The 22,732-nt window shown below is 40.8% G+C and overlaps 1 protein-coding gene across 2 annotated transcripts in view; it reads left to right on the top strand.

Annotated features, from left to right (window-relative positions):
• Positions 1–22,732, top strand: part of FGD6 (FYVE, RhoGEF and PH domain containing 6) — a 104,115-nt gene that overhangs the window by 30,057 nt on the left and 51,326 nt on the right. For both annotated transcript variants that reach the window (XM_069584218.1, XM_069584219.1), the window contains 3 exons: positions 13,838–13,991; positions 21,892–21,959; positions 22,045–22,075. In XM_069584218.1, the coding sequence (XP_069440319.1) occupies positions 13,838–13,991; positions 21,892–21,959; positions 22,045–22,075 (253 nt within the window). The remainder of the gene's footprint in view (positions 1–13,837; positions 13,992–21,891; positions 21,960–22,044; positions 22,076–22,732) is intronic.

Genomic DNA, 22,732 nt, shown 5'->3' with positions numbered 1-22,732 from the left:
ATTCTGTTAGAGTATCTTCATCTAGTGCCTACAGTGGAATGCATAATAAGCCTACAGTAAATATTTATTGAAATAAATGGTTAGTTTTATATATTGAATATTATATAAAATATATATGTTAGCTTAAGAAATATTCACAACCTTAACGTTGAGAGTTCTGTTTTATTTGGTGGAAATTTTTAGGACTTAAAGCCTGGGAGGCAGCTTCTCACATAATCCTGAGAGAACTGCTTCAAGGAGGCAAGGGAAGAAACCAGGCTTTATAGAATTTTCACAACAAAGGGCAGGTAGCTGGAACATCAAGAGATTTTTGTTAATTAAACAACAATTATTTAAAGGAAACCAAATATTTCAAGTTAAGTAATTTAGTGTTTTTCTGTGTACGAGAAGATGCAGGAGTCTGGGCTCACTGAAGTCATTGCTTTCATATGCACCTCAGCTATCCTGGGTCAGACTCCTGTGTTTTCTTCACATCCTGAGTTCCTCAGTGCTCAGCATAGGGAGTGGCTACAGCCTCACGGCTGCCAGCTTTAGCAGGTATTCTTTTCCTTCCTGAGTGCCCCGGAGGGCTGGAATCACTGATGACTGTGACATCCTTGTTTACTGACATGGCAGGAAATACTCCATTTCTCACATGTGTGAAAATATATGTATATATGTGCAATATATGTGTGTGTGCGTATCTGTGTGTGTGCATGTCTAAATATGAAGTGTCCTCATATATTCATCCCAACCTCATTATTTCTAGCGGCCTCTATTTGGTGTGGTACTAATGAATTCCATGTTACATAATGAGGAGGTAAAGGGAAGAAATGATGTTAGGTCAACATCTCTTTATTTAAACATTATTTTTCAACAAAATAAACACCATCTTTGCTGCAATAAGAAAACCGGGTTGGGAACCTGCTGTATTTAATTTGGAAGCAATTCTAAGCTCAGTAGAATTCTTTCCTATTTGTGTTAACAAACAGATTTCTATTATCTATATTTCTTGAAATGCATTTTAAAGAATCATTCATTCCTCAAATCCCTTAAGAAAGCAAAACTGCTGGTAGTTAAATGTTTGGTACTTATTTTAGCTAGTGCTTGTTTCAGAAGACATTTTTATAACAGTTTATTCCACTGTAACTCAGAACAGCTCAGACTTGAACCAGATGCCTAAGTTTGAGGGGCATGCCTGTGTAATTGTGTCTGACTCTTTGCAATCCCATGGACTGTAGCCCTCCAGACTCCCCTGTCCATGGGTTTCTCCAGGCAGGAATATGGGAGTGGGTAGCCATTCTCTTCTCCAGGGAATCTTCCCGACACAGAGATTGAACCTGTGTCTCTGCATGTCCTGCATTGCAGGTGTATTCTTTACCCACTGAGCCACCTGGGAAGCCCCAAGCTGGAGGGACAGGGGAGTCTGTTGGATTGTGATTGGCTTTGGACTTCTCCTTTGTCCTTAAGGTTGGACCAGGAGCTCTGGAGGGCATGATCTTACAGGCCAGGAGTTTTCCCACAACCCAGACAGAGCCCTCTGGGAGATGCCTAATAATATGGTGCTGTTTACTGTGGTCTCCTTAACAGTTGTGTGGTTACTCTGTGGCCTCTATAGACTGTTGAACAATCCCTTTACAATCTCTCTTTCTCTTTTTTAAAGCTATCAGCTGACTGGCCAGAAGGTCTCTCCTCCTACCTATTATCTAGAGACTCATGCCAATGGTTTTCCTAAATAAGTCCCTACATACTGACTATAAGAGAAGGCATAATCTATGTATCTTTCCCATTTAAGAAGCAATTAAAGGGAAAAAATAAAGACAGTCTTGAAAATACGCAGAAATCTAAACCTGGGGTGTGGGCAGAATGCCTAAAGAGTTGGTGCTCGAATTAAAACTTTACAGTTTCTGAGTTTGGGATGTGTGTGTGTTGTCTTTGAAAAAGTAAGTAGAATTTTTTTTTTTTTTTTTTAAGCAGGAAAGGGTAAATAATGAAGTCTCTCATCTCAGACTGTAGCCCCAGAGGCAATGATTTTTATCAGTTTCTTGTGACTCTTTCAGGCTTCCCTGGTTAAAGCGTCTGCCTGCAATGTGGGAGACCTGGGTTCAATCCCTAGGTCAGGAAGATCCCCTAGAGAAGGCAATGGCACCCCACTCCAGTATTCTTGCCCGGAAAATCCCATGGGCGGAGAAGCCTGGTAGGCTGCAGTCCATGGGGTCGCTAAGAGTCGGACACAACTGAGCGACTTCACTTTCATGCATTGGAGAAGGAAATGGCAGCCCACTCCAGTGTTCTTGCCTGGAGAATCCCGGGGACGGGGAAGCCTGGTGGGCTGCCGTCTATGGGGTCACACAGAGTCGGACACGACTGAAGCAACTTAGCAGCGGCAGCAGCCTGTCTGCATACCTTTTATATGCATATATTTATGTAGATAGACACATAGGCACATATATGTGTGTGTTTTTCCTTTCTACACAGATGGATGCACACTGCTCTGTGCCTTGACTCCTTTTGAACCTTGCAATATTGTTGGAGAGCAACCTATACCATTGTGCATAGAACTGTTTCATTTTTAAAATAGCTGTTTAGTATATCATTGTATGAATATGCCCAGTTTATTTAACCAGCCTCCTACTAACGGCCATTGATGGAAACTTCTTTTAAAACTGCTTGTTTTGTGGTTAAACCTTACTGACTCTGGAATCTGCTTACGTCAAGTGCTCGCATCTGGGTAGGTTATCTTGTACTTTAAGGAATTTTGAATTCCATTTTGCTTTCTAGCTAGTTTTCAGAGTTGTCCCTCCATGCGTATATGTGCTGTCATTTAGTCGTGTCCGACTCTTTGTGGCGCCATGGACTGCAGCACACCAGGCTCCTCTGTCCATGGGATTTTCCAGGCAGGAATACTAGAGTAGGTTGCCATTTCTTCCTCCAGGGGATATTACCACCCAGGGATCAAACCTGCCTCTCCGGATCCTGATTAGGCAGGCAGATTCTTTACCACTGAGTCACCTGGGAAGCCCTTGTCCTTCTGTGACTGTATTTTAAATAACAGCCTCAGGGTACTGATCTTGATTTTGTTTCTGTCAGGAGAATACAATCTGAAGAACCCTAGTAATAGAAAGATGGTACTGATGAACCTATTTGCAGGGCAGCAGTGGGGATGCAGACATAGAGAGCAGACTTAAGGGACACGGGTGAGGGGCAGGAAGGAGAGGGTAAGACGAATGCAGAGAGAAACATGGAAGCATATTCACTACCATATGTAAAATAGATAGCCAGTGGAAATTTGCTGTATGACTCAGGGAACTCAAACTGGGACTCAGTAACAACCTAGATCTTCACGACACAGATAATAACGATGATGTGATCACTCACCTAGAGCCAGACATCCTGGAATGTGAAGTCAAGTGGGCCTTAGGAAGCATCACTATGAACAAAGCTAGTGGAGGTGATGGAATTCCAGTACAGCTGTTTCAAATCCTAAAAGATGATGCTGTGAAAGTGCTGCACTCAATATGCCAGCAAATTTGGAAAACTCAGCAGTAGCCACAGGACTGGAAAAGGTCAGTTTTCATTCCAATCATAAAGGAAGGCAATGCCCAAAAATGCTCAAACTACCACACAGTTGCACTCATCTCACACACTAGTAAAGTAATGCTCAAAATTCTCCAAGCCAGGCTTCAGCAATACGTGAACTGTGAACTTCCAGATGTTCAAGCTGGTTTTAGAAAAGGCAGAGGAACCAGAGATTAAATTGACAACATCTGCTGGATCATTGAAAAAGCACGAGAGTTCCAAAGAAACATCTATTTCTGCTTTATTGACTATGCCAAATACTTTGTGTGGATCACAGTAAACTGTAGAAAATTCTGAAAGAGATGGGAATACCAGAACACTTGACCTGCCTCTTGAGAAACCTATATGCAGGTCAGGAAGCAGCAGTTAGAACTGGACATGGAACAACAGACTGGTTCCAGATAGGAAGAGGAGTACGTTAAGGCTGTATATTGTCACCCTTCTTATTTAACTTATATGCGGAGGACATCATGAGAAACACTGGGCTGGAAGAAGCACAAGCTGGAATCAAGATTGCCAGGAGAAATATCAATAACCTCAGATATGCAGATGACACCACCCTTATGGCAGAAAGCAAAGAAGAACCAAAGAGCCTCTTGATGAAAGTGAAAGAGGAGAGTGAAAACGTTGGCTTAAAGCTCAGCATTCAGAAAACTAAGATCATGGCATCCAGTCCATCACTTCATCGCACATAGATGGGGAAACAGTGGAAACAGTGGGTGACTTTATTTTGGGGGGCTCCAGAATCACTGCAGATGGTGATTGCAGCCATGAAATTTAAAGACACTTACTCCTTGGAAGAAAAGTTATGACCAACCTAGACAGCATATTTCAATGCAGAAACATTACTTTGTCAACAAAGATCCGTTTAGTTAAGGCTATGGTTTTTCCAGTGGTCATGTATGGATGTGAGAGTTGGACTATAAAGAAAGCTGAGTGCTGAAGAATTGATGCTTTTGAACTGTGGTGTTGGAGAAGACTCTTGAGAGTCCCTTGGACTGCAAGGAGATCCAACCAGTCCATTCTAAAGGAGATCAGTCCTGGGTGTTCTTTGGAAGGACTGTTGTTGAAGCTGAAACTCCAATACTTTGGCCACCTGATGCAGAGAGCTGACTCATTTGAAAAGACCCTGATGCTGGGAAAGATTGAAGGTGGGAGGAGAAGGAGATGACAGAGGATGAGATGGTTGGATGGCATCACCAGCTCAATGGACATGTGTTTGAGTGAACTTCGGGAGTTGGTGATGGACAGGGAGGCCTGGCGTGCTGTGGTTCATGGGGTCTCAAAAAGGTGGACATGAGTGAGCGACTGAACTGAACTGAACAACGTTGATAGAGGGGTAGGAAAGGGTGGGAGGGACATTTAAGGGGGAAGGGACATGTGTACACCTATGGCTTACTCATGTTGATGTAAGACAGAAATGAAACCAATATTTTAAAGCAGTTATCCTTCAATTATAATTAAATAAGCAAAAAAGAATCCTAGTAATAAATGTGTTTCTGGGGAAGGGGATGAATGTTGAATTTATGACGGTAGAAGTTGCCCCTGGAAAATGACGCAGACCTGATTTTCAAAGTTCATTACACAAAGCTAGTTTTTTGTTGTTTTATTTGTTGTTGTTTTCTGAAGCCAGTTTTTAAATAATCTAGTTTACATTTCAGTGGACACTGGATATTTTCCTCTGGTTTGTTTTTCTAAGGCTATAGATCTCCAGCTTGCTAGTTTTAAAGGCTTGGATGTTAATACCTTGTTTTAAAGGCTTGGATGTTTTTGCTCATTGACAATGAGTAAAAACACTAATTATGTACATTTTATGCTGCAAGTTTTTTTTTTTTTTTAACTTCTTTTTGGTAACAAACACCTCCTGTCCTATCCCTTATTTTAGTGATTTTATTTATTTATATTTTGTGGTTATTAAAGCATTTAACTCTAAAAAGTTCATATAGTACATGCTGCTGCTGCTGCTAAGTCGCTTCAGTCATGTCCTACTCTTTGTGACCCCATGGACTGCAGCATGTCAAGCTTCCCTGTCCTTTACCATCTCCCAGAGCTTGTTCAAACTCATGGCCATTGAGTCAGTGATGCTGTCTAACCATCTCATCCTCTGTCGTCCCCATCTCCTTCTGCCTTCAATCTTTCCCAGCATCAGTGTCCTTTCTAATGAGTTGGCTCTTTGCATCAGGTGGCCAAAATATTAGAGTTTCAGTATCAGTCCTTGCAGTGAATATTCAGAATTGATTGCTTTTAAAATGGACTGGTTTAATATCCTTGCAGTCCAAGGGACTCTCAAGAGTCTTCTCCAGCACCACAGTTTGAAAGCATCAGTTCTTCCATGCTCAACCTTCTTTATGGTCCAGCTCTCAGATCCATACATGACTACTGGAAAAACCGTAGCTTTGACTATACAGACCTTTGTCTAAAAGTAATGTCTCTGGTGCTTTTTAATATGCTGTCTAGGTTAGTCATAGCTTTTCTTCCAAGGAGCAAGCATCTTTTAATATCATGACTGCAGTCACCATCTGTGGTGATTTTGGGGCCCAAGAAAATAATCTCCTCACTCTTTCCCCATCTATTTGCCATGAAGTGATGGGACTGGACGCCATGGTCTTTATTTTTTGAATGTTGAATTTTAAGCCAGCTTTTTCACTCCTCTTTAGCTTTCAAGAGGCTCTTTAGTTCTTCACTTTCTGCCAAAAGGATGGTATCATCTGCGTAGCAATCTTGATTCTACCAGCAATCTTGATTCGAGCTTGTGCTTCTTCCAGCCCAGTGTTTCTCATGATGTACTCTGCATATAAGTTAAATAAACAAGGTGACAATATATAACCCTGACAGACTCCTTTCCCAGTTTGGCACCGGTCTGTTATTCCATTTCCAATTCTAACTATTGCTTCTTGACCTGCATACATGTTTTCAGGAGACAGCTAAGGTGGTCTGATATTCCTGTCTCTTTAAGATTTTCCACAGTTTATTATGATCCACCCAGTCAAAGGCTTTAGTATAGTCAATGAAGCAGAAGTAGATGTTTTTCTGGAATTCTCTTGCTTTTTCTGTGACCCAACAGATGTCAATTTAATCTCTGGTTCCTCTGCCTTTTCTAAATCCAACTTAAACATCTGGAAATTCTCAGTTCATGTACTGTTGAAGCCTGGCTTGGAGAATTTTGAGCATTACTTTGCTAGCGTTTGAGATGAGTGCAATTGTGCAATTGTTTGAGCATTCTTTGGAATTGGCTTTCTTTGGGATTAGATGAAAACTGACCTTTTCCAATCTTGTAGCCACTGCTGAGTTTTCCAAATTTGCTGGCGTATTGAGTGCAGCACTTTCACAGCATCATCTTTTAGGATTTGAAATAGCTCAGCTGGAATTCCGTCACCTCCACTACCTTTGTTCGTAGTGATGCTTCCTAGGGCCCACTTGACTTCACATTCCAGGATGTCTGGCTCTAGGTGAGTGATCACACCATCGTGATTATCTGTGTCATTAGGTCTTTTTTGTATATTTCTTCTGTGTATTCTTGCCACCTCTTGTTAATCTCTTCTGCTTCTGTTAGGTCCGTACCATTTCTGTCCTTTATTTTGCCCATTTTTGCATGAAATGTTCTCTTGGTATCTCTGATTTTCATGAAGCGATCTCTAGTCTTTCCTATAGGAAGGCTTTGTTACCTCTCCTTGCTATTCTTTGAAACTCTACATTCAGATGCATATATCTTTCTTTTCTCCTTTGGCTTTCACTTCTTTTCTCAGCTATTTGTAAGGCCTCCTCAGACAGTCATTTTTCCCTTTTGCTTTTCTTTCTTTGTATCTGTGTGTGTGTGTGTGTGTGTGTGTGTGTGTGATTTCTTTTTCTGAAATCAGTAATAAAAGTCTCAGCCTTACTTATTATGGAGACACCAGTGTTTATTTTTAGTCAAAACAGTTAGCAATGAAGACGACCTATCAGATGATCTGAGCCCAGAAGGGTTACACCTGTGGAACTTGAGCTTTGTTGAAGTCAGATAAATTTGTCTCAAACTCTTTGTTATCTCTTGGCTTTTGTGTTCTGTCACTCTGGCTCTGCACAGACAGAAAATAATCATGCAAGATCTTGTGTTTGGAAAACCTGAAATCATGACGTGATTATATGAGTCTTGCTTTGTTAGAGGATGAAAATGTTATGTAGGGCAAATTCCTGAGTTGTTCCATATTTCCTAAAAGAAGTAGAGAGAAATCTTTTCTTATTTTGGGGGTAGTCATGTGCGTAGTGGGTAGAGAAAATTCCACACATACTGGATAATTGAGAAGAGGACCTGAAAATAAGAAGATGAATGGTTTTAAAAATTTGTTGTTGATTTAATGCCTAGTTTTCAACTTGACAGTGGAATCTGCAATTCCATAAAGGAACTGAAGTGAAAGAGTAGAAAGTTTTCTGGGGAAACTAAATAGAAACAATTTTCCAGTTAAAATTGTAAGCCTGTCTTATATACTTTACATTTTATAATATATGACTTATTTAAAAAATTTTTTTCCTGGTTCATCCTTCAAGTTTTCCTTGATCATTTTCCCCACTTACTCTGTGATAAATATGAAAGTAGCTAAGTGAAGTGAAGTTGCTCAGTCGTGTCCGACTCTTTGCAAATCCATGAACTGTATAGCCTACCAGGCTCCTCAATCCATGGAATTTTCCAGACGAGAATACTGGAGTGGGTTCATAATCACCAAGTCATAATGAGACAGCATTTGCAAAATAATTTTGAAATCTTGAAGACTAGCAGGTGTTCTGTTCAGTTTGGTCGAGGAGTAGAAAGAAGAGACGAAAGATGACAGAAAGTTGGATTTACGTGTTGTCACTTGAAAATTCGAGAGAAACTTTGAAGGTGAGAATATTGGAGTGAATTTCTTGTTTTCACACTTGGAGAAATTACATGGAATATTCTTTGTTTTGTTGTTGTTTAGTTGCTCGGTCGTGTCCGACTCTTTGCCACCCCATAGACCGTAGCCCACCAGGGTCCTCTGTTGATGGGATTCTCCAAGCAGTAATACTGGAGTGGGTCGCCACTTCCTTCTCCAGGGGATCTTCCCGACCCAGGGATCGAACCTGGGTCTCCTGTGTTGCAGGGGGATTTTCTTTGTTTAAGGGACTCCAAAATAAGATCACAGGCAAGAGAGGTAAAAGGTAACTGGATTTGCCAAAACTGCTTTCAGTGCTTTGAAAATGTGTTCTGTTGATTCCGCTCCTCTTTTCATTTCTGCGTCATCCTTGGCTTTCTCCCCTCCCCTTGCTAGACTCTAATTTAATAGAGGTTCACTAGGATGTTTTGTTGGTGAACCCTAGCAACTTTTATGCCTAGCTTGGCTCCGTGCAGGTTTTATGTTTCTAAAAACTCTTTGAGGAAATAAAATAGGAATCTTTTTTTTAAAGAATTACTTTTTAAAAAGAGAGATCATCCTTGATGTGTTAAAAAGAGAAATTTGATATACTTCCAGTATAAAATGTACTGTTTATATACAGAAAATAACATGAACAAAAAAGTCAATTTTTTTTTTAAGTGATGACAGTAAATAATCACCACTCCAATTGCAAGGATCCTTGGCATGTGAGATTGAGGGAACAGTTACCTAAATTAGTAGAAATTTACTTCTGGCTCTCCTTGTCTCTGTTTTTATCCGAGTGTACTTTTGGAAACGATGGCCTGCGAAAGGAGAGCCCAGTTGTGACTCTGTTTTGGTTGTTTTTGCAGCTTACTGTCCTTTTATTTCAGTTGTCAAATTATGTAATAACTAGGCAGGAAAGTGTGGAGGAAACACTATGTCTTGTCCCTTTAACCCTAAAAGCAGACTGTGTTAGGATGTTATCTTTCTGAGAGTGGGAAGGGAGTGTAAGGAATGGAGGAGCCTGAACTCAGTGACTAGCATAGGCAAGAAATCCATGTTTCATTATCAAGAATCTAAAATTATTAGATAGGTTTGAAAATTCACGGTTATATGGGAAAATAGAGTAATCAACAGTTTTTCTCTGTTTAGTCATGGAGAGATGAGCATGTATGTGGGTTCTAGGTGGCATCTTTCCTGATTTTGCTGCTGACTCCATTTTCTTTTAAAATCAAATCCTTTGTTGGTATATTTCTGTTTCAATTGATGTGTCTCCCTCATTCTGCTGGTGGCTGTTGATGAGACCTTGAAGGAAGACTTGAGTTTTTCGCCCCTCTTTGCCCTAGCTCTGGTGATGTGTTTTCCTTGTATGTTCAGCCCTTCCTCTCAATTTCTGATGTAGCCTCCCTGGCTCAGGCTGCCTGCACTATGGAAATTACCTCCGGGGTCTTTCTCCCTTTCTATCACTCTGCCTATCTCCATTTCAGTTCATTGGTTTGAGGTTACAAAATTAATACTCCTAGTGTTCTTGCCTGGAGAATCCCAGGGACGGGGGAGCCTGGTGGGCTGCCGTCTATGGGGTCACACAGAGTCAGACACGACTAAAGCGACTTAGCAGCAGCAAAACCCTATTTTGGTCTACAAAAGTTCCTCCCTCTTAAGCTTCAGAAACCATAATTGATCTCTACTGTTTACCATCCAGGTATGTGGGGAGCTGCTTTAGCTTCGACTTAGGCTCTGAAATTGTAAGATGACCTCACTGATTCTAATAAACAACAATATCCTTTCCTCTGCTTGAAGGGGGTGGGATATAGGGAGAGAGGGGTAGGTACTGTGCTTACAAAACTTGACTGATGGAAGAGGTGCCATTGTCTTCTCTGTTGGCACTAATAAGAAAGATGTATAGGGACTTCCCTGGTAGTCTAGTGGTTAAGACTTCATCTTGCAGTATAAGGGGTGCAGGTTCGATCCCTGGTCAGGGAACTAAGATCCTACATGCCTCTCATCCAGGAAAAGTGAAACATAAAACAGGAGCAATATTGTAACAAACCCACTGAAGACTTTTTTAAAAAAAGAAAGAAGTGTGGTACTGACATGCATCTTGGAGATATATTGAGGAGATCTCTGAGGTCCACTGGAAGGTCTCAGTCTCCTTGCTGAAGGCCTGTAAGATGCGTATAAACTCTTCATGCTTCTTGACAGCTTGGCACCTGTCATCTTCTCCAAGCTTGTTTCCCATTAACTACTCACAAGAGATTCCTTTGGTAGGCAATATGGTTTTTTTGTTTTGTGAATACCAGCATTCTTCTGTACCATTGATGATGATGCCCAGAGATCCTTTTTCTTTTAAAAACCATCATTTTTCCAGTATTCCCCCTGCTCCAGGCCTTTATCTGGCGTCACCAGTACCACATACATTATCTGAACTTCTGCAATTTAATACCCACTGGTTTCATTCATTCAATAAAAATGTATTGAGGGCATATTACATATCAAGTAACGTGATGGCAGTTCAACTGAAAAAGACAATTTCTTTGTCCTTAACAGTTTACATTTTAATGAGAGGGAAAAAAATGTACCACCAAGTAAGAGCATGTAGGATTGAGAAGAGCCAGATAATCTAATTTGGAGTAGGTTAGAGGATGACCAGGGAAGGTTTTCTCTAGGTAATCAATTTTCAGAATGAAAATCTCCTGAAGTTGTATGGAGGTACATTTTGATCCTTGTTTTTAATATTTAAAGCTTTTTATTTCTTTGATCCTTATTTAAATATTTTATTTATTTACTTTTTGTCCCCTTGTTCTTAAATGTTAACTTTTGTGAACTTTTGTGTCCGCGAATGGATGTGGCAACCAACTGGTGGTTGTCTTCTTTAAAATAGCTCTCCAAAAAAAAAAAAAAAGTAGCTCTCCGAATGTTAATCCAGTGTTCTCTAGACAAAATAAACCTAATTTCCTCATAGGTGCCACAGCTGTATTACTATTTGGAATTTTTATACTGTTGAATCATAAAGAACTCATGGATAGGCTAATCCAAAAAATCAAATTACTGGGGTTTTGTTAAAACCAGCTTCTGATTCATTGGGGTGGGGCGGGACTACAGTTTTATTTTTCTAAAAAGCTTCCTGGTGATGCTGAAGTTGCTAATAGACTGAATATGTTTTGAGGAGCAGGGTTTCAGAGGATGTGAAGAGATTAAGAACGAAGATAAAAAGCAAGTTGAAGGTATATTTCCTTCTGCTTATAGGGATGAATGTCTCTCATCTCAATCACCTAATTACCCAGCTGGGTTGGGCTCCTATCCCTGCACCAAGAGACAAGTGAATATTGCCAGTGATTTGACTGCTCTGCTGTCCACCCCACCCACCATCCCAGGGGTGAATCTTCTCTGTGCCAGGGAGAGCTGTGATAAGATATGCACCCACCTAATTGAGGCTGTGATATTACTCCCTGAGGCCCTCTGCCCCTGAGTAATAGGAAACTGTAACTTTGGCAGGAGGGAGTGTTCTTTTGGCGTTCTGCCTCCATCCAACTGGTGTGTATAGCAGTTGGGCTTCAGGAATGGGTTCTGAGGCAAGTCTGTATCCTACAATGTGTAATCAGGAACTGGCAGAAAATTTAACTTTTAAGATTCCCGTTAGAAAATCTCATGACTTGTTAGGAATCTTGGCGGTTGAGTGACCTGCCCATGACCTGAAAAGGAACCTGCCACAGGGCATGGAACTGTCGCCTTATTCTGCCTGAGTGTCTTCCCTGGTGATTTTCTATGGATCTTTTCCTGACTCTTCTGTTCTGCAGATATTCTTACAGACTACAAACAGGAAAGCCGTTACTACAGTCCTTTTCTTCCTGAGTCTTCACAACTAAAGCTAGAATTACTTCTGTTGCCTTCCTTGGGAGCTTTCCTATGGAATTCCCCTCATAGATTGGATTGCCACAGTGTCTTTTAGATTCAAGAATTCTGTCTCAGTACAGAGTGAGAAATGTTGTTGATGTCAGGCTGGTGAAGAGGAGTTGATAAATGGCCTTGTACAAGGGTTTTCAAACTCCAGCCTGTATCCCTTCGGGGCCCTGCATCTCTATAGAGCTTCTGATTCAGCAGGTCTGGAGCAAGCCGGGGATTCTGTGCCCATCCTCAGATGTGGTTACATGAAAGGCAGCAATGATGAGCAGAGAGGTGGGCGCACGTTCACAACAGCACGTGGATTGTGCATCGTGGTCACCATCATTACCTCCTAGTACTTACAGATTTGTTCATTGCTTTTTTAAAAAATGAACCTCTGAGACCTAAGGAAGCAACACCTCTTCTAATGTTGAAACATTAACGTGATCAGTAACCCAGGCCACCTCTTATGGAGCTTCTTGGTTTGTGTTAGTAGAGACCTGATTATCCAGAGTAAGGGTATATTAAAGCATAGAATAGGGGCATCTGGGAAACTTGCTCCTTACCCACCTTCTTGTCACAGAAGTGCATGTTAGGTTTGGTCTGTTTTTTTGTTTTTAAGATTTATGCAGTTGTATTTATTTTTTTGGCTGCACCAGGTCCTTGTTGCTGCGGACTTTCTCTAGTTGCGGAGAACAGGAGCTACTTCCTAGTTGCGGTGCACCAGCTTCTCACTGAGGTGGCTTTTCTTCTTGTGGAGCACAGGCTCCAGGTTGTGTGGGCTTTGGTAGTTGTGGCTCATGGGCTCAGTAGGTACGGCTCACAGGCTTGGTTGCCCCTTGGCATGTGGAATCTTCCCAGACCAGGGATGGAGCCCATGTCCCCTGCATTAGCAGGTGGATTCCTAACCACTGGACCAGCAGGAAAGCCCCATTGGGTGTTGTTTTTGTTTTTTTATACAATTTTTAAAGATCACTTTCCATTTACATTTATTACAAAATATTGGCCATATTTCCCATGTTGTAATACATTTGAGTCTGTCCTACACCCAATGTATTGTACCTTCCCCCTGCCACTAGTAACCACTAGTTTGTTCTCTGTATCTGTGAGTCTGCCTTTTTTATGTTATATTCACTGGTTTGTTGTAAAACAAACAAACAAACATGTTTTTCAAGGTCATCCATTTTAAATCCAAGATGAATTTGGGTTTTTGACAGCTGAGATGGGGAAAGGGAAGGGAGAGTTTGGTTGATCTGACTCTTTGCATCCCTCCAGATCCCTTAGATGTGCTTTGCTTACCTCTCACAATTAGTGTGTGTGTGTGTGTGTGTGTGTGTGTGTGTGTGTGTTAGTCAGCCATGTCTGACTCTTGCAACTCCATGGACTGTAGCCCACCAGGCTCCTCTGTCCATGGAATTCTCAAACCTGTGTCTTCTGCATTGGCAGGCAGGTTCTTTACCATTGAGTCACTAGGGAAGCCCTCACAGTTTGTTTTTGGTAGGATTTCTTGTTCTCAAGGGTGTCTAAGGCGATATTCTCTATTAAAGCAATTCTGGAGCATCCCAGGAGGGACACAGTGATCTGGACCTTGGTCTTGGTGACCTTCCTTCAGATGAAGAGGAAGTCAGCAACAGTTCAGATGAAGATGATGTCAGCTCTGCTTCTAGTAAAGGGGAGCCTGATCTGCTGGACGATAAACAGGTATGTTGTTGATATTTACAAGTTTCTACTTTTGTGTTTTTTGGCCTCTCAGGACACTCAGAAGTAATATTGATTATCATGATAGGCATAAAATCCTTCCTTAGTTTTCAAAACCTTATAAAACATCTTTCTAGTTATTTAATTCTTGCTATATGTACCTGAGATGTTTTCATATTTCAAAGAACATGTCATTTAGAGATTATTTAGTAATTTTTGAGAAATTGTTTTTGGTAATGTCCTTTGATTTTCTTTTGATAATAAAAACCCTTCTTAGGATTTCTTCCTGTACTGCCAGTGATTCTACTTGAAAGAAAGGAATTAGATGCATTTCATCCTCAATCAGGTCTTTTTAGGGATAGAATAAAGATTGCTGTCAATAGTACCTCAAGATGTGCTTTGAAATAATCTACTATGTGTGTATTTTCTGTATACATGAAGCAGGATTGTCCATGTACTGGTAATTATTTAAGATGTATCGCAGATACATGGGAATTCATGAAACTATTTCTCTAGTTTGATATGCGTATGTTTCATTTTAAATCATAATTCTTTGAATAAAGAAATAGTTGCAATGGAAAAAAAAATAGTGTTATCAGCAATATCCCCAGAATATGTTGAAATGTTATGGGAAGGTGGAATTTGAAAGGATTCACATTGCAAACTTATCAAGCCCTAGAGAAAATCCATGTCACTTAACTCCCGTGTCATAATTTATCAGACCATTGTGCTTCCTCTACTATAGTTTTGCTTTGTTTAAATTAACTTTCAGCTTTAAGTGATTGGCACATGTTTTGTAATTGTCTAGATTTAAATTCCAGTGCCACCACCTATGATCTCAATAGCCTTGGGCAAATTATTTAACCTCTTTGAGCTAAAGAACTCAGTGTTATGAAGAAAAATTAGTGCTTATTTCATAGAATTGTGTCAACTAAATTAGTTGTTATGTGTAAAGTCTTGGAATACTGTCCAGTACGTGATAAGAATGCAGTGACTCTGATATTTATTATTCACAAGACTTCGTTTCTATAAAATATTGGATCGTGGAGTTGGGCGGAACCACTAGTTTCTTTTGAGGTGATAAAAATGTTCTAAACTTACCTTGTGGTGATGGTTGCACATCCCTGCACATTTTAAAAAGCTATTTAGTTATATATTTTAAAAAGACAAAAATATATTTATGAAATGTGAATTATATCTCAGAAAAGTTGTTAAAGAAAGATAAAAATCCTGGTAAAGGAAAAATAATTGTGCTAAGAGAAAGGTTAGTACAGAGGAGGAGGGCACAGCAACCCACTCCAGGATTCTTGCCTGGAGAATCCCATAGACAGAGGAGCCTGGCGGACCACAGCCCATGGGGTCACACAGAGTCAGACACGACTGAGCGACTGCGCACAGCACATGCATAGCATGTAGTCCATATACATCAGCCAAGGGTAGACCACAAATGTGGCTGTAGCCAGCCAGTAACTCAAGGAGAAAAGGTGATAGTTTCCAAAAGAAGTCTTTGGCGTAGAAGCATTAGGAGTAGACCTTCTTTTATAACTTCTTTGATTTTACATTTCTCAGTTTATTCAGCGGGACAGTAATGTTGTTTCGAGTCTCAGGCAGGCTAATAGTTGCCAAAACACTTTGGAAATCTTCGTGACTCAAAGAAATGTCTGCACATTAAACACGTGTAATGTACGTCTGTGCTTCTGTTTGTAGTAGATTGTATTAGTTTCGTAGGGAAGTTGTTACAGAGTACCACAAACTGAGAGTCTTGAAAACAGAAATTAACAATTAATAATTAACTGATTATTTAACAGTTCTGGAGGTCAGAATTCCAAAATCAGGGTGTTGGCAAGGCCGAGCTCTCTCTGGAAGCTCTAAGGTAGAGTCTTTCCTTACCTCTGCCTGTGATCTGCCGGCCATCCCTAGGATCCCTTGGCTTATAGCTACAGCGCTTCAGTCCTGCCCCCGTCAGCACATGGGGTGCTCCCTGTGTGTGTGTCTGTGTCCCCTCTTCTTATAAGGAAACGAGTCTTACTAGATCAAGAGCATACCATAGTCCAAAATGACCTCATTTTTAACTTACTACATCTGAAACAAGAAAGAAAGAAAGAAAGAAAGTGAAGTCGCTCAGTCGTGCCTGACTCTTTGGGACCCCATGGATAGTAGCCTGCACCAAGCTCCTCCATCCATGGGATTTTCAAGGCAAGAGTACTGGAGTGGGTTGCCATTTCCTTCTCCAGGGCATCTTCCCAACCCAGGGATCAAACCCAGGTCTCTCGCATTGTAGACAGACGCTTTACCATCTGAGCCATCTGAAGCAAGCCTATTTCCAAATCAGGTCACATTCTGAGGTCCTGGGGATTAAGACTTGAACATTAATTTTGGAGGGACTTATTTCAAGCTATAGCAAATACCACATTCCATGGACGTATAATGGGCACATCATGAATATGTGTCTGCTGCTGCTGCGAAGTCACCTCAGTCGTGTCCGACTCTGTGTGACCCCATAGACGGCAGCCCACCAGGCTCCCTTGTCCCTGGTATTCTCCAGGCAAGAACACTGGAGTGGGTTGCCATTTCCTTCTCCAATGCATGAAAGTGAAAAGTGCAAGTGAAGTCGCTCAGTCATGTCTGACTCTGAGCGATCCCATGGACTGCAGCCTACCAAGCTCCTCCGTCCATGGGCTTTTCCAGGCAAGAGTACTGGAGTGGGGTGCCATTGCCTTTTCCGGAATATGTGTCTAGATGCCAGTAACATTCCCTCATCAAAGTGCCAGACTCAGTAGAGGAAAGAAGAAAGAATGAGGGCCCCTGCGCCCTTATCTTTAACTTGTGAAGGAACAACAAACTGATGTTCAAAAAGTTATTCCTGGAAAGCTAAAAGTGCCAGCATAAAAGCAAGAAAACTTCCCTCTACCACATCTGTGTATCTGTGCCCATCTATGTGCAGGTTCTTATACTTAATCTTCAAAATCGTCCTGGAATATAGATTTGACAGCTGTCCTCTTTTTCTCTTCTTCACATGAAGAAAGGGACTTTTTAAAAACAGGTTAAATAACTTGCCTTGGAACCTCCGGTACTGAGGTTTTTTGCCAAAATCTGTCACTGCTAATAACTTGGTTTGAGCCACAGAATCTGAATGATGTTGATGGAATGTGTTTGGGGTGGAGGAATGGCCATGCAAATTTTTTCTTTTCCAATTTTTTAGTTTTATATTTTGTGGTCTTTATTTTCAGTACTTAATAAATGATTGTTTAAGAATGGGATATGTTATTCATTCTGCTTCGTTATGGTTAGAATATTTGCCACTATTCACCCCTCCTAAATATTGACTTCTCTGCCTCCCTCCCCCACATTTTTTTTTATCTGTGTAACAGCTCATATGATACATACCATGAAGAGAGAGGTGAAAACCTGAGGACTTTTTTCTTTTAGTTCATCATGGTGTCACCTCATTTGTGAGATTATTTAATGATATGGAGATGTTTCTTGGGCGATCTGGTTGTTCAGGTTTTATTTTTTTATTTTTAACTTGACAATATTGTATTGGTTTTGGCATACATCATCAACATGAATCCGTCACGGGTGTACACATGTTCCCCATCCTGAACCCCCCTCCCTCCTTCCTCCCCATACCATCCCTCTGGGTCATCCCAGTGCACCAGCCCCGAGCATCCTGTATCGTGCATCAAACCCGGACTGGCGTTTCGTTTCACATATGATATTATACATGTTTCAGTGCCATTCTCCCAAATCATCCCACCCTCTCCCTCTCCCACAGAGTCCATAAGACTTCTATACATCTGTGTCTCTTTTGCTGTCTCACATACAGGGTTATTGTTACCATCTTTCTAAATTTCACATATATTATTTTTAGTAGAACTCAAGTGCTATAGCAGAGATCTTTTACGAATTCTGTTTTAAAGTAATGGATAAATTTCACTGGATTTTACTTGTGAACAAACATGAAAAGAAGAGAACACAGTTAAGAATTCACAAAGCTGGGCTGTTATCAGGAGATCAGAACATAAAACTAAATTTCAGATCAAAGGTTCTGTTTGGAATTTGTTTGAATTATTTTATGACCTTAACAAAGTAATCTCATTTGTGACTCTTGTTTCAACTTCCATGACTGTGTACTTGGGGACATGCAGTTATCTAACAGGCAGCCTCCTTTGAAATGTGATGTAGTTTAACTGAGGACTTACATTAACAGAGAAATTAAGACACCAAATAAGGCCTCTCTCTTGAGGTTTTACAGTGGGATGTACTCTCCCATCATAGTTGGACTTGGGTCAGAATCATTGTTCTTACAAGTTGGAGTTAATATAGAGCTTTTTATTTTTTTATTTTTATTTTTTTTATTATCTTTGGCTTTCTCTCTACTTTGAAAATGATTGTAATCCTCTGAATCATTTTCCAGTAGTTTCTGTCCTTCTTTAGCTCTGCCATCTTCCTAGTTTAAAAGGTAAAGTAGAAAACAGAATATACAGACTCCTAGAAGTTTAGAATTGCAGCAGCAGACCTTTAATCATCTAGTCCAACATTCTGTTCTTTTACATGACGAAATAGCTGTAATGAGCCTTTTGTTTGTTAGTTTGAATTTACATTTCCCTGTTACTCAAAAGTAGTGCTCTCTGGTCTTAGATTCTGAGAAGATGGTAGCCACCCTTGTACACTTGCTCATTCATGCATCTTAAGTGGAGAGTGAGCCAGGCACTCTGCTTGGTGCATAAGGGGGCAAGGGTGAATAAGATCACAGGCTAGAGAGGATTTAGACGTGTCAGCAAATAAACACAACCCACCGGGTTACGTTCTGTAAACTTTACACCAGTAAGAGAGTAATCTTGTCATCCAAATGACATCCCCAAGGATGGCAGGGAGAGAATATAAAGGCAGCCTTTGTCAAGGAGAAAACTGAGTGCCTGCCACTTTAAAAGATGGGTTGGAATATAATGAGCAGAAATCTTTGGGGGAGGTGGAGCTGGCAAGGAGGGAAGCCGAAGCAAGACAGACATGTAAGGGCAGAGCACACTTGGAGTTTCAAGGTGGTTCCAGTTTGGCTGGAGTCGAGAGTACACACTGGAGGAGTAGGAATGAGACTGGTGAAGATAACTAGACCCTCATTGTGGAGTACCTTATACACATAGGAAAGAAAGTTCGGTGATAGGGGGCTGCTGATGTGCTTCCGCCTGAGAGCAGATGGGATTATATTCGCAGTTAAGAACCTCGTAGTCTAGTGGCAGCGCAGAGAATGGTTGCCGCTGGGGTGAATCTAGAGCACGGGAGCCACTGAGATTACTGCAGTAGTGTAGACCGGAAATAAGGAGGCAGGATGAAAGGAGACGAAAGGATTAGTAAGATACTCAGAAGTACAGATGAGCAGGGCTCAGTGATTCAGTTGTGATCATAGAGAGTGGAGAAGAAAGTCGAGTCCAGGTTTCTGGCTTTGATCAGTGGATATGTATAGTATCTGGCATGTGAGTATTTTATGTCTGTTTAAGGAGTGACTGAAGGTCATCAAAGTTTTTATTCTTTGTCAGTCTTTTCCTGATGATGATCGTACCACTGCCTGGTTATGATCCTTCTCTCCTTCAAGATATCAGCACGTTTCACAGTTGTCCTTGTATATGAAAAGTCCAAGTGTTAGTCACTCAGTCCTGTTGGACTCTTCAACCCCATGGACTGTGGCCCACTGGGTTCCTTCATCCGTGGAATTCTCCAGGCAAGAATACAGGAGTGGGTTGCCATTTCCTTCTCTTGGGGATCTTCTTGACCCAGGGATCAAACCCATGTCTCTTGCATGGCGGGCAGATTTTTAACCATCTGAGCCACCAGGCAAGTCCATGTCCTTATGTATAGTTATTTGTATGTGTGGTTTGCTCCCTTGTTCACTTCTTGAAGCCTGGAGCTATTTCTTATTTATGTTCAATCCCTGCTTCTAACATCTACTTTCATACCCCATTTCAGAAGTACAAAATCAGAATTTCCAAGACAGTTACGTAGGAGTCTGACAATTAATAAGAGTTGCCTGGTGGTTTTATTTATTTTTAATTAATTTATTTTAATTGTAGGCTAATTACTTTACAGTATTGTAGTGGTTTTTGCCATACATTAACATGAATCAGCCATGGGTGTGCATGTGTTCCCCATCCTGAACCCCCCTCCCCCTCTCTCCCCATCCCATCTCTCAGGGTCATCCCAGTGCACCAGCCCTGAGCACGCTGTCTCATGCATTGCCTGGTGGTTTTAATGATGAGAAGTGTTTTCAGCTGCAGAGCAATGAATTAGCTGATGGTGAAGCTGTTTTCTCCTACTAACCATGCTATCAGATGAGGGATCAGTTCAGTTCAGTTGCTCAGTTGTGTCAGACTCTTTGTGACCCCATGGACTACAGCACACCAGGCTTCCCTGTCCAACACCATCTCCAAGAGCTTGCTCAAACTCATGTCGATTGAGTCGGTGATGCCATCCAACCATCTCATCCTCTGTTGTCCCTTTCTCCTCCTGCCTTCAATCTTTCCCAGCAGGGTCTTTTCTAGTGAGTCAATTCTTCACATCAGGTGGCCAAAGTATTGGAGCTTCAGCTTCAGCATCAGTCCTTCCAATGAATATTTGGGACTGATTTCCTTGAGGATTAACTGGTTTGATCTTGCTGTCCATCTTCTCCAACACCACAGTTTAAAAGCATCAGTTCTTTGTCTCTCAGCTTTCTTTATGGTCCAACTCTGGCATCCATACATGACTACTGGAAAACCATAGCTTTGACTAGACAGACCTTTGTCAGAAAAGTAATGTCTCTGTTTTTTAATATGCTATCTAGGCTTGTCATAGCTTTTCTTCCCAGGAACAAGTGTCTTTTAATTTCATGGTTGTAGTCACCATCTGCAGTGATTTCAGATAGTGAATTACTAACTTCAGATTTTTAAATGATGGAGTAAAAATGGTACGTTCTTCCTCTTGGGAATGATTTCAGAATAACAAAGAGGATGAGGATAAGAAACATAAGCTCTGCCTTCAGTGATATTAGGAGGCAGCTGCAACCTCAAATTACAATGAACGTGTTAGTCACTCAGTCATGTCTTACTGTTTGAGACCCCATGGACTGTAGCCCGCCAGGCTCCTCTATCCATGGGATTCTCCAGTCAAGAATACTGGAGTGGGTTGCTATGCCCTCCTCCAGGGGATCTTCCCAACCCAGGGATCGAACCCATATCTCTTATGTCTCCTGCACTGACAGGCGGATTCTTTACCACTGAGCTACCAGGGAAGCCCAAACAACAGAAATTTATTGTCTCAGTTCCAGAGGGGAAATGTCCAGGATTAGTGTATCAGCACAGCTGAGGACTGTGAGGAAGCAGTCTATTCCAGGAAGAGCATATTTCTACAAGGTATTTTCAGTGAGTTGAGAAAGCCTATGGCTGTGATGTGTGGGGTTATAGACCACGGAAGAGCACCTTCCATTCTGCACTTAAGTTGTCTGACTTAGAGTGGCTTTACTGAAGGTGAAGTACTTATACAGGCCTACTAAATAGTTACCAACTAAAATTACTTGCATGCACCCCAAGAACACACGTTCATGTGGTGTCTGTTTTCCCTGCAGAATGTAACTTCAGTTTTGTGCCACTAACAGTGTGCCCCACTGGGGTTCTGGGGCTCCTCAGGGTACTCCATGAATCCGGCATTGATATCAGTGAGGATTACTGATTGCTCTCAGCTTCTCCTGTATCATGGTTTAATAACCACATCTTATTCTTCATGTTTGCCATTTGAGACATTATATAGTATGAAATGTGTTCTATTTGAAACCTGTAAGTATCAGAGCTTGAATGTACATCTGAATAACTCCAAGCTGATCTTCCTTATCCTTTTATGAGTTCATGCTGTCTTAATGCACTCTTATCCACAGGGTGAAGATACTGGAATGAAACGTAAAGTCCATCATATTGCCAAAGAGATCATGAGCTCAGAAAAAGTGTAGGTATCCAGTTTCCAATTCAGAAGACTATTTGTTTCCTCATTGGTTCGTTTAAAACATGTCTCTCATTGCTGTTTTTTACAGGTTTGTGGATGTGTTAAAACTTTTGCATATTGTAAGTATCTGCTAATATTTTCTTGAAGTCTGACTATCCTCTTTTACGTCTTTCCCTGTCCTTCAATATGTTCAGTGTCATTAAATTAACATGTATATACACGTATGTGCTTTCTAATACACGGTTATATTAGTAAATTCACACATTTCTGTGAAGACAGAAATTTTCTAAAGTGCATTAATCTCATGTATGTGTAGTGTGCCAGATGATTTCTGAAAAATAGAGCCTTCATATCTGTATGTCCAAATCTTGAAACTTTTTATCCTCGTAATAAAGAGTTATTAAAAGGATAATATTTCTTCTTGGCCATTTGCAGAAGGTCTCTGCTTCAGTAGAATTTTGCACAGCAATGGATAAAGAATGTTGATGTTCAAAACTGTTCTATATGAACAATCTCCTAGAAAGACACTTAAAATAGATATTTTAAAAACAAACATTTTTAAAGTTCTGTTTTCAATTTTTGTCATTGTAAACTTGAACAAAGCTGTCGGGAAACAGTTAATGTGTCTGGCTGCATAGTCACTTTTCTCATGCACTCCTGCAAGTTTCCACAAGTTTCATTACTTATTGGCAATTAAAGTGCCTTTGATGTTACTTTGTTTTAGTTATATTTTAGCAGGATATTAAGATTTAGAAAAGAAAAGTTTGAAATAGAGA

Source organism: Ovis canadensis, chromosome 3 (assembly GCF_042477335.2).
Source record: "Ovis canadensis isolate MfBH-ARS-UI-01 breed Bighorn chromosome 3, ARS-UI_OviCan_v2, whole genome shotgun sequence".
Lineage (NCBI taxonomy): Eukaryota > Metazoa > Chordata > Mammalia > Artiodactyla > Bovidae > Ovis > Ovis canadensis.
Note: the sequence above shows the minus strand (reverse complement) of the source record. Positions and strands in the feature narration are given on the sequence as shown.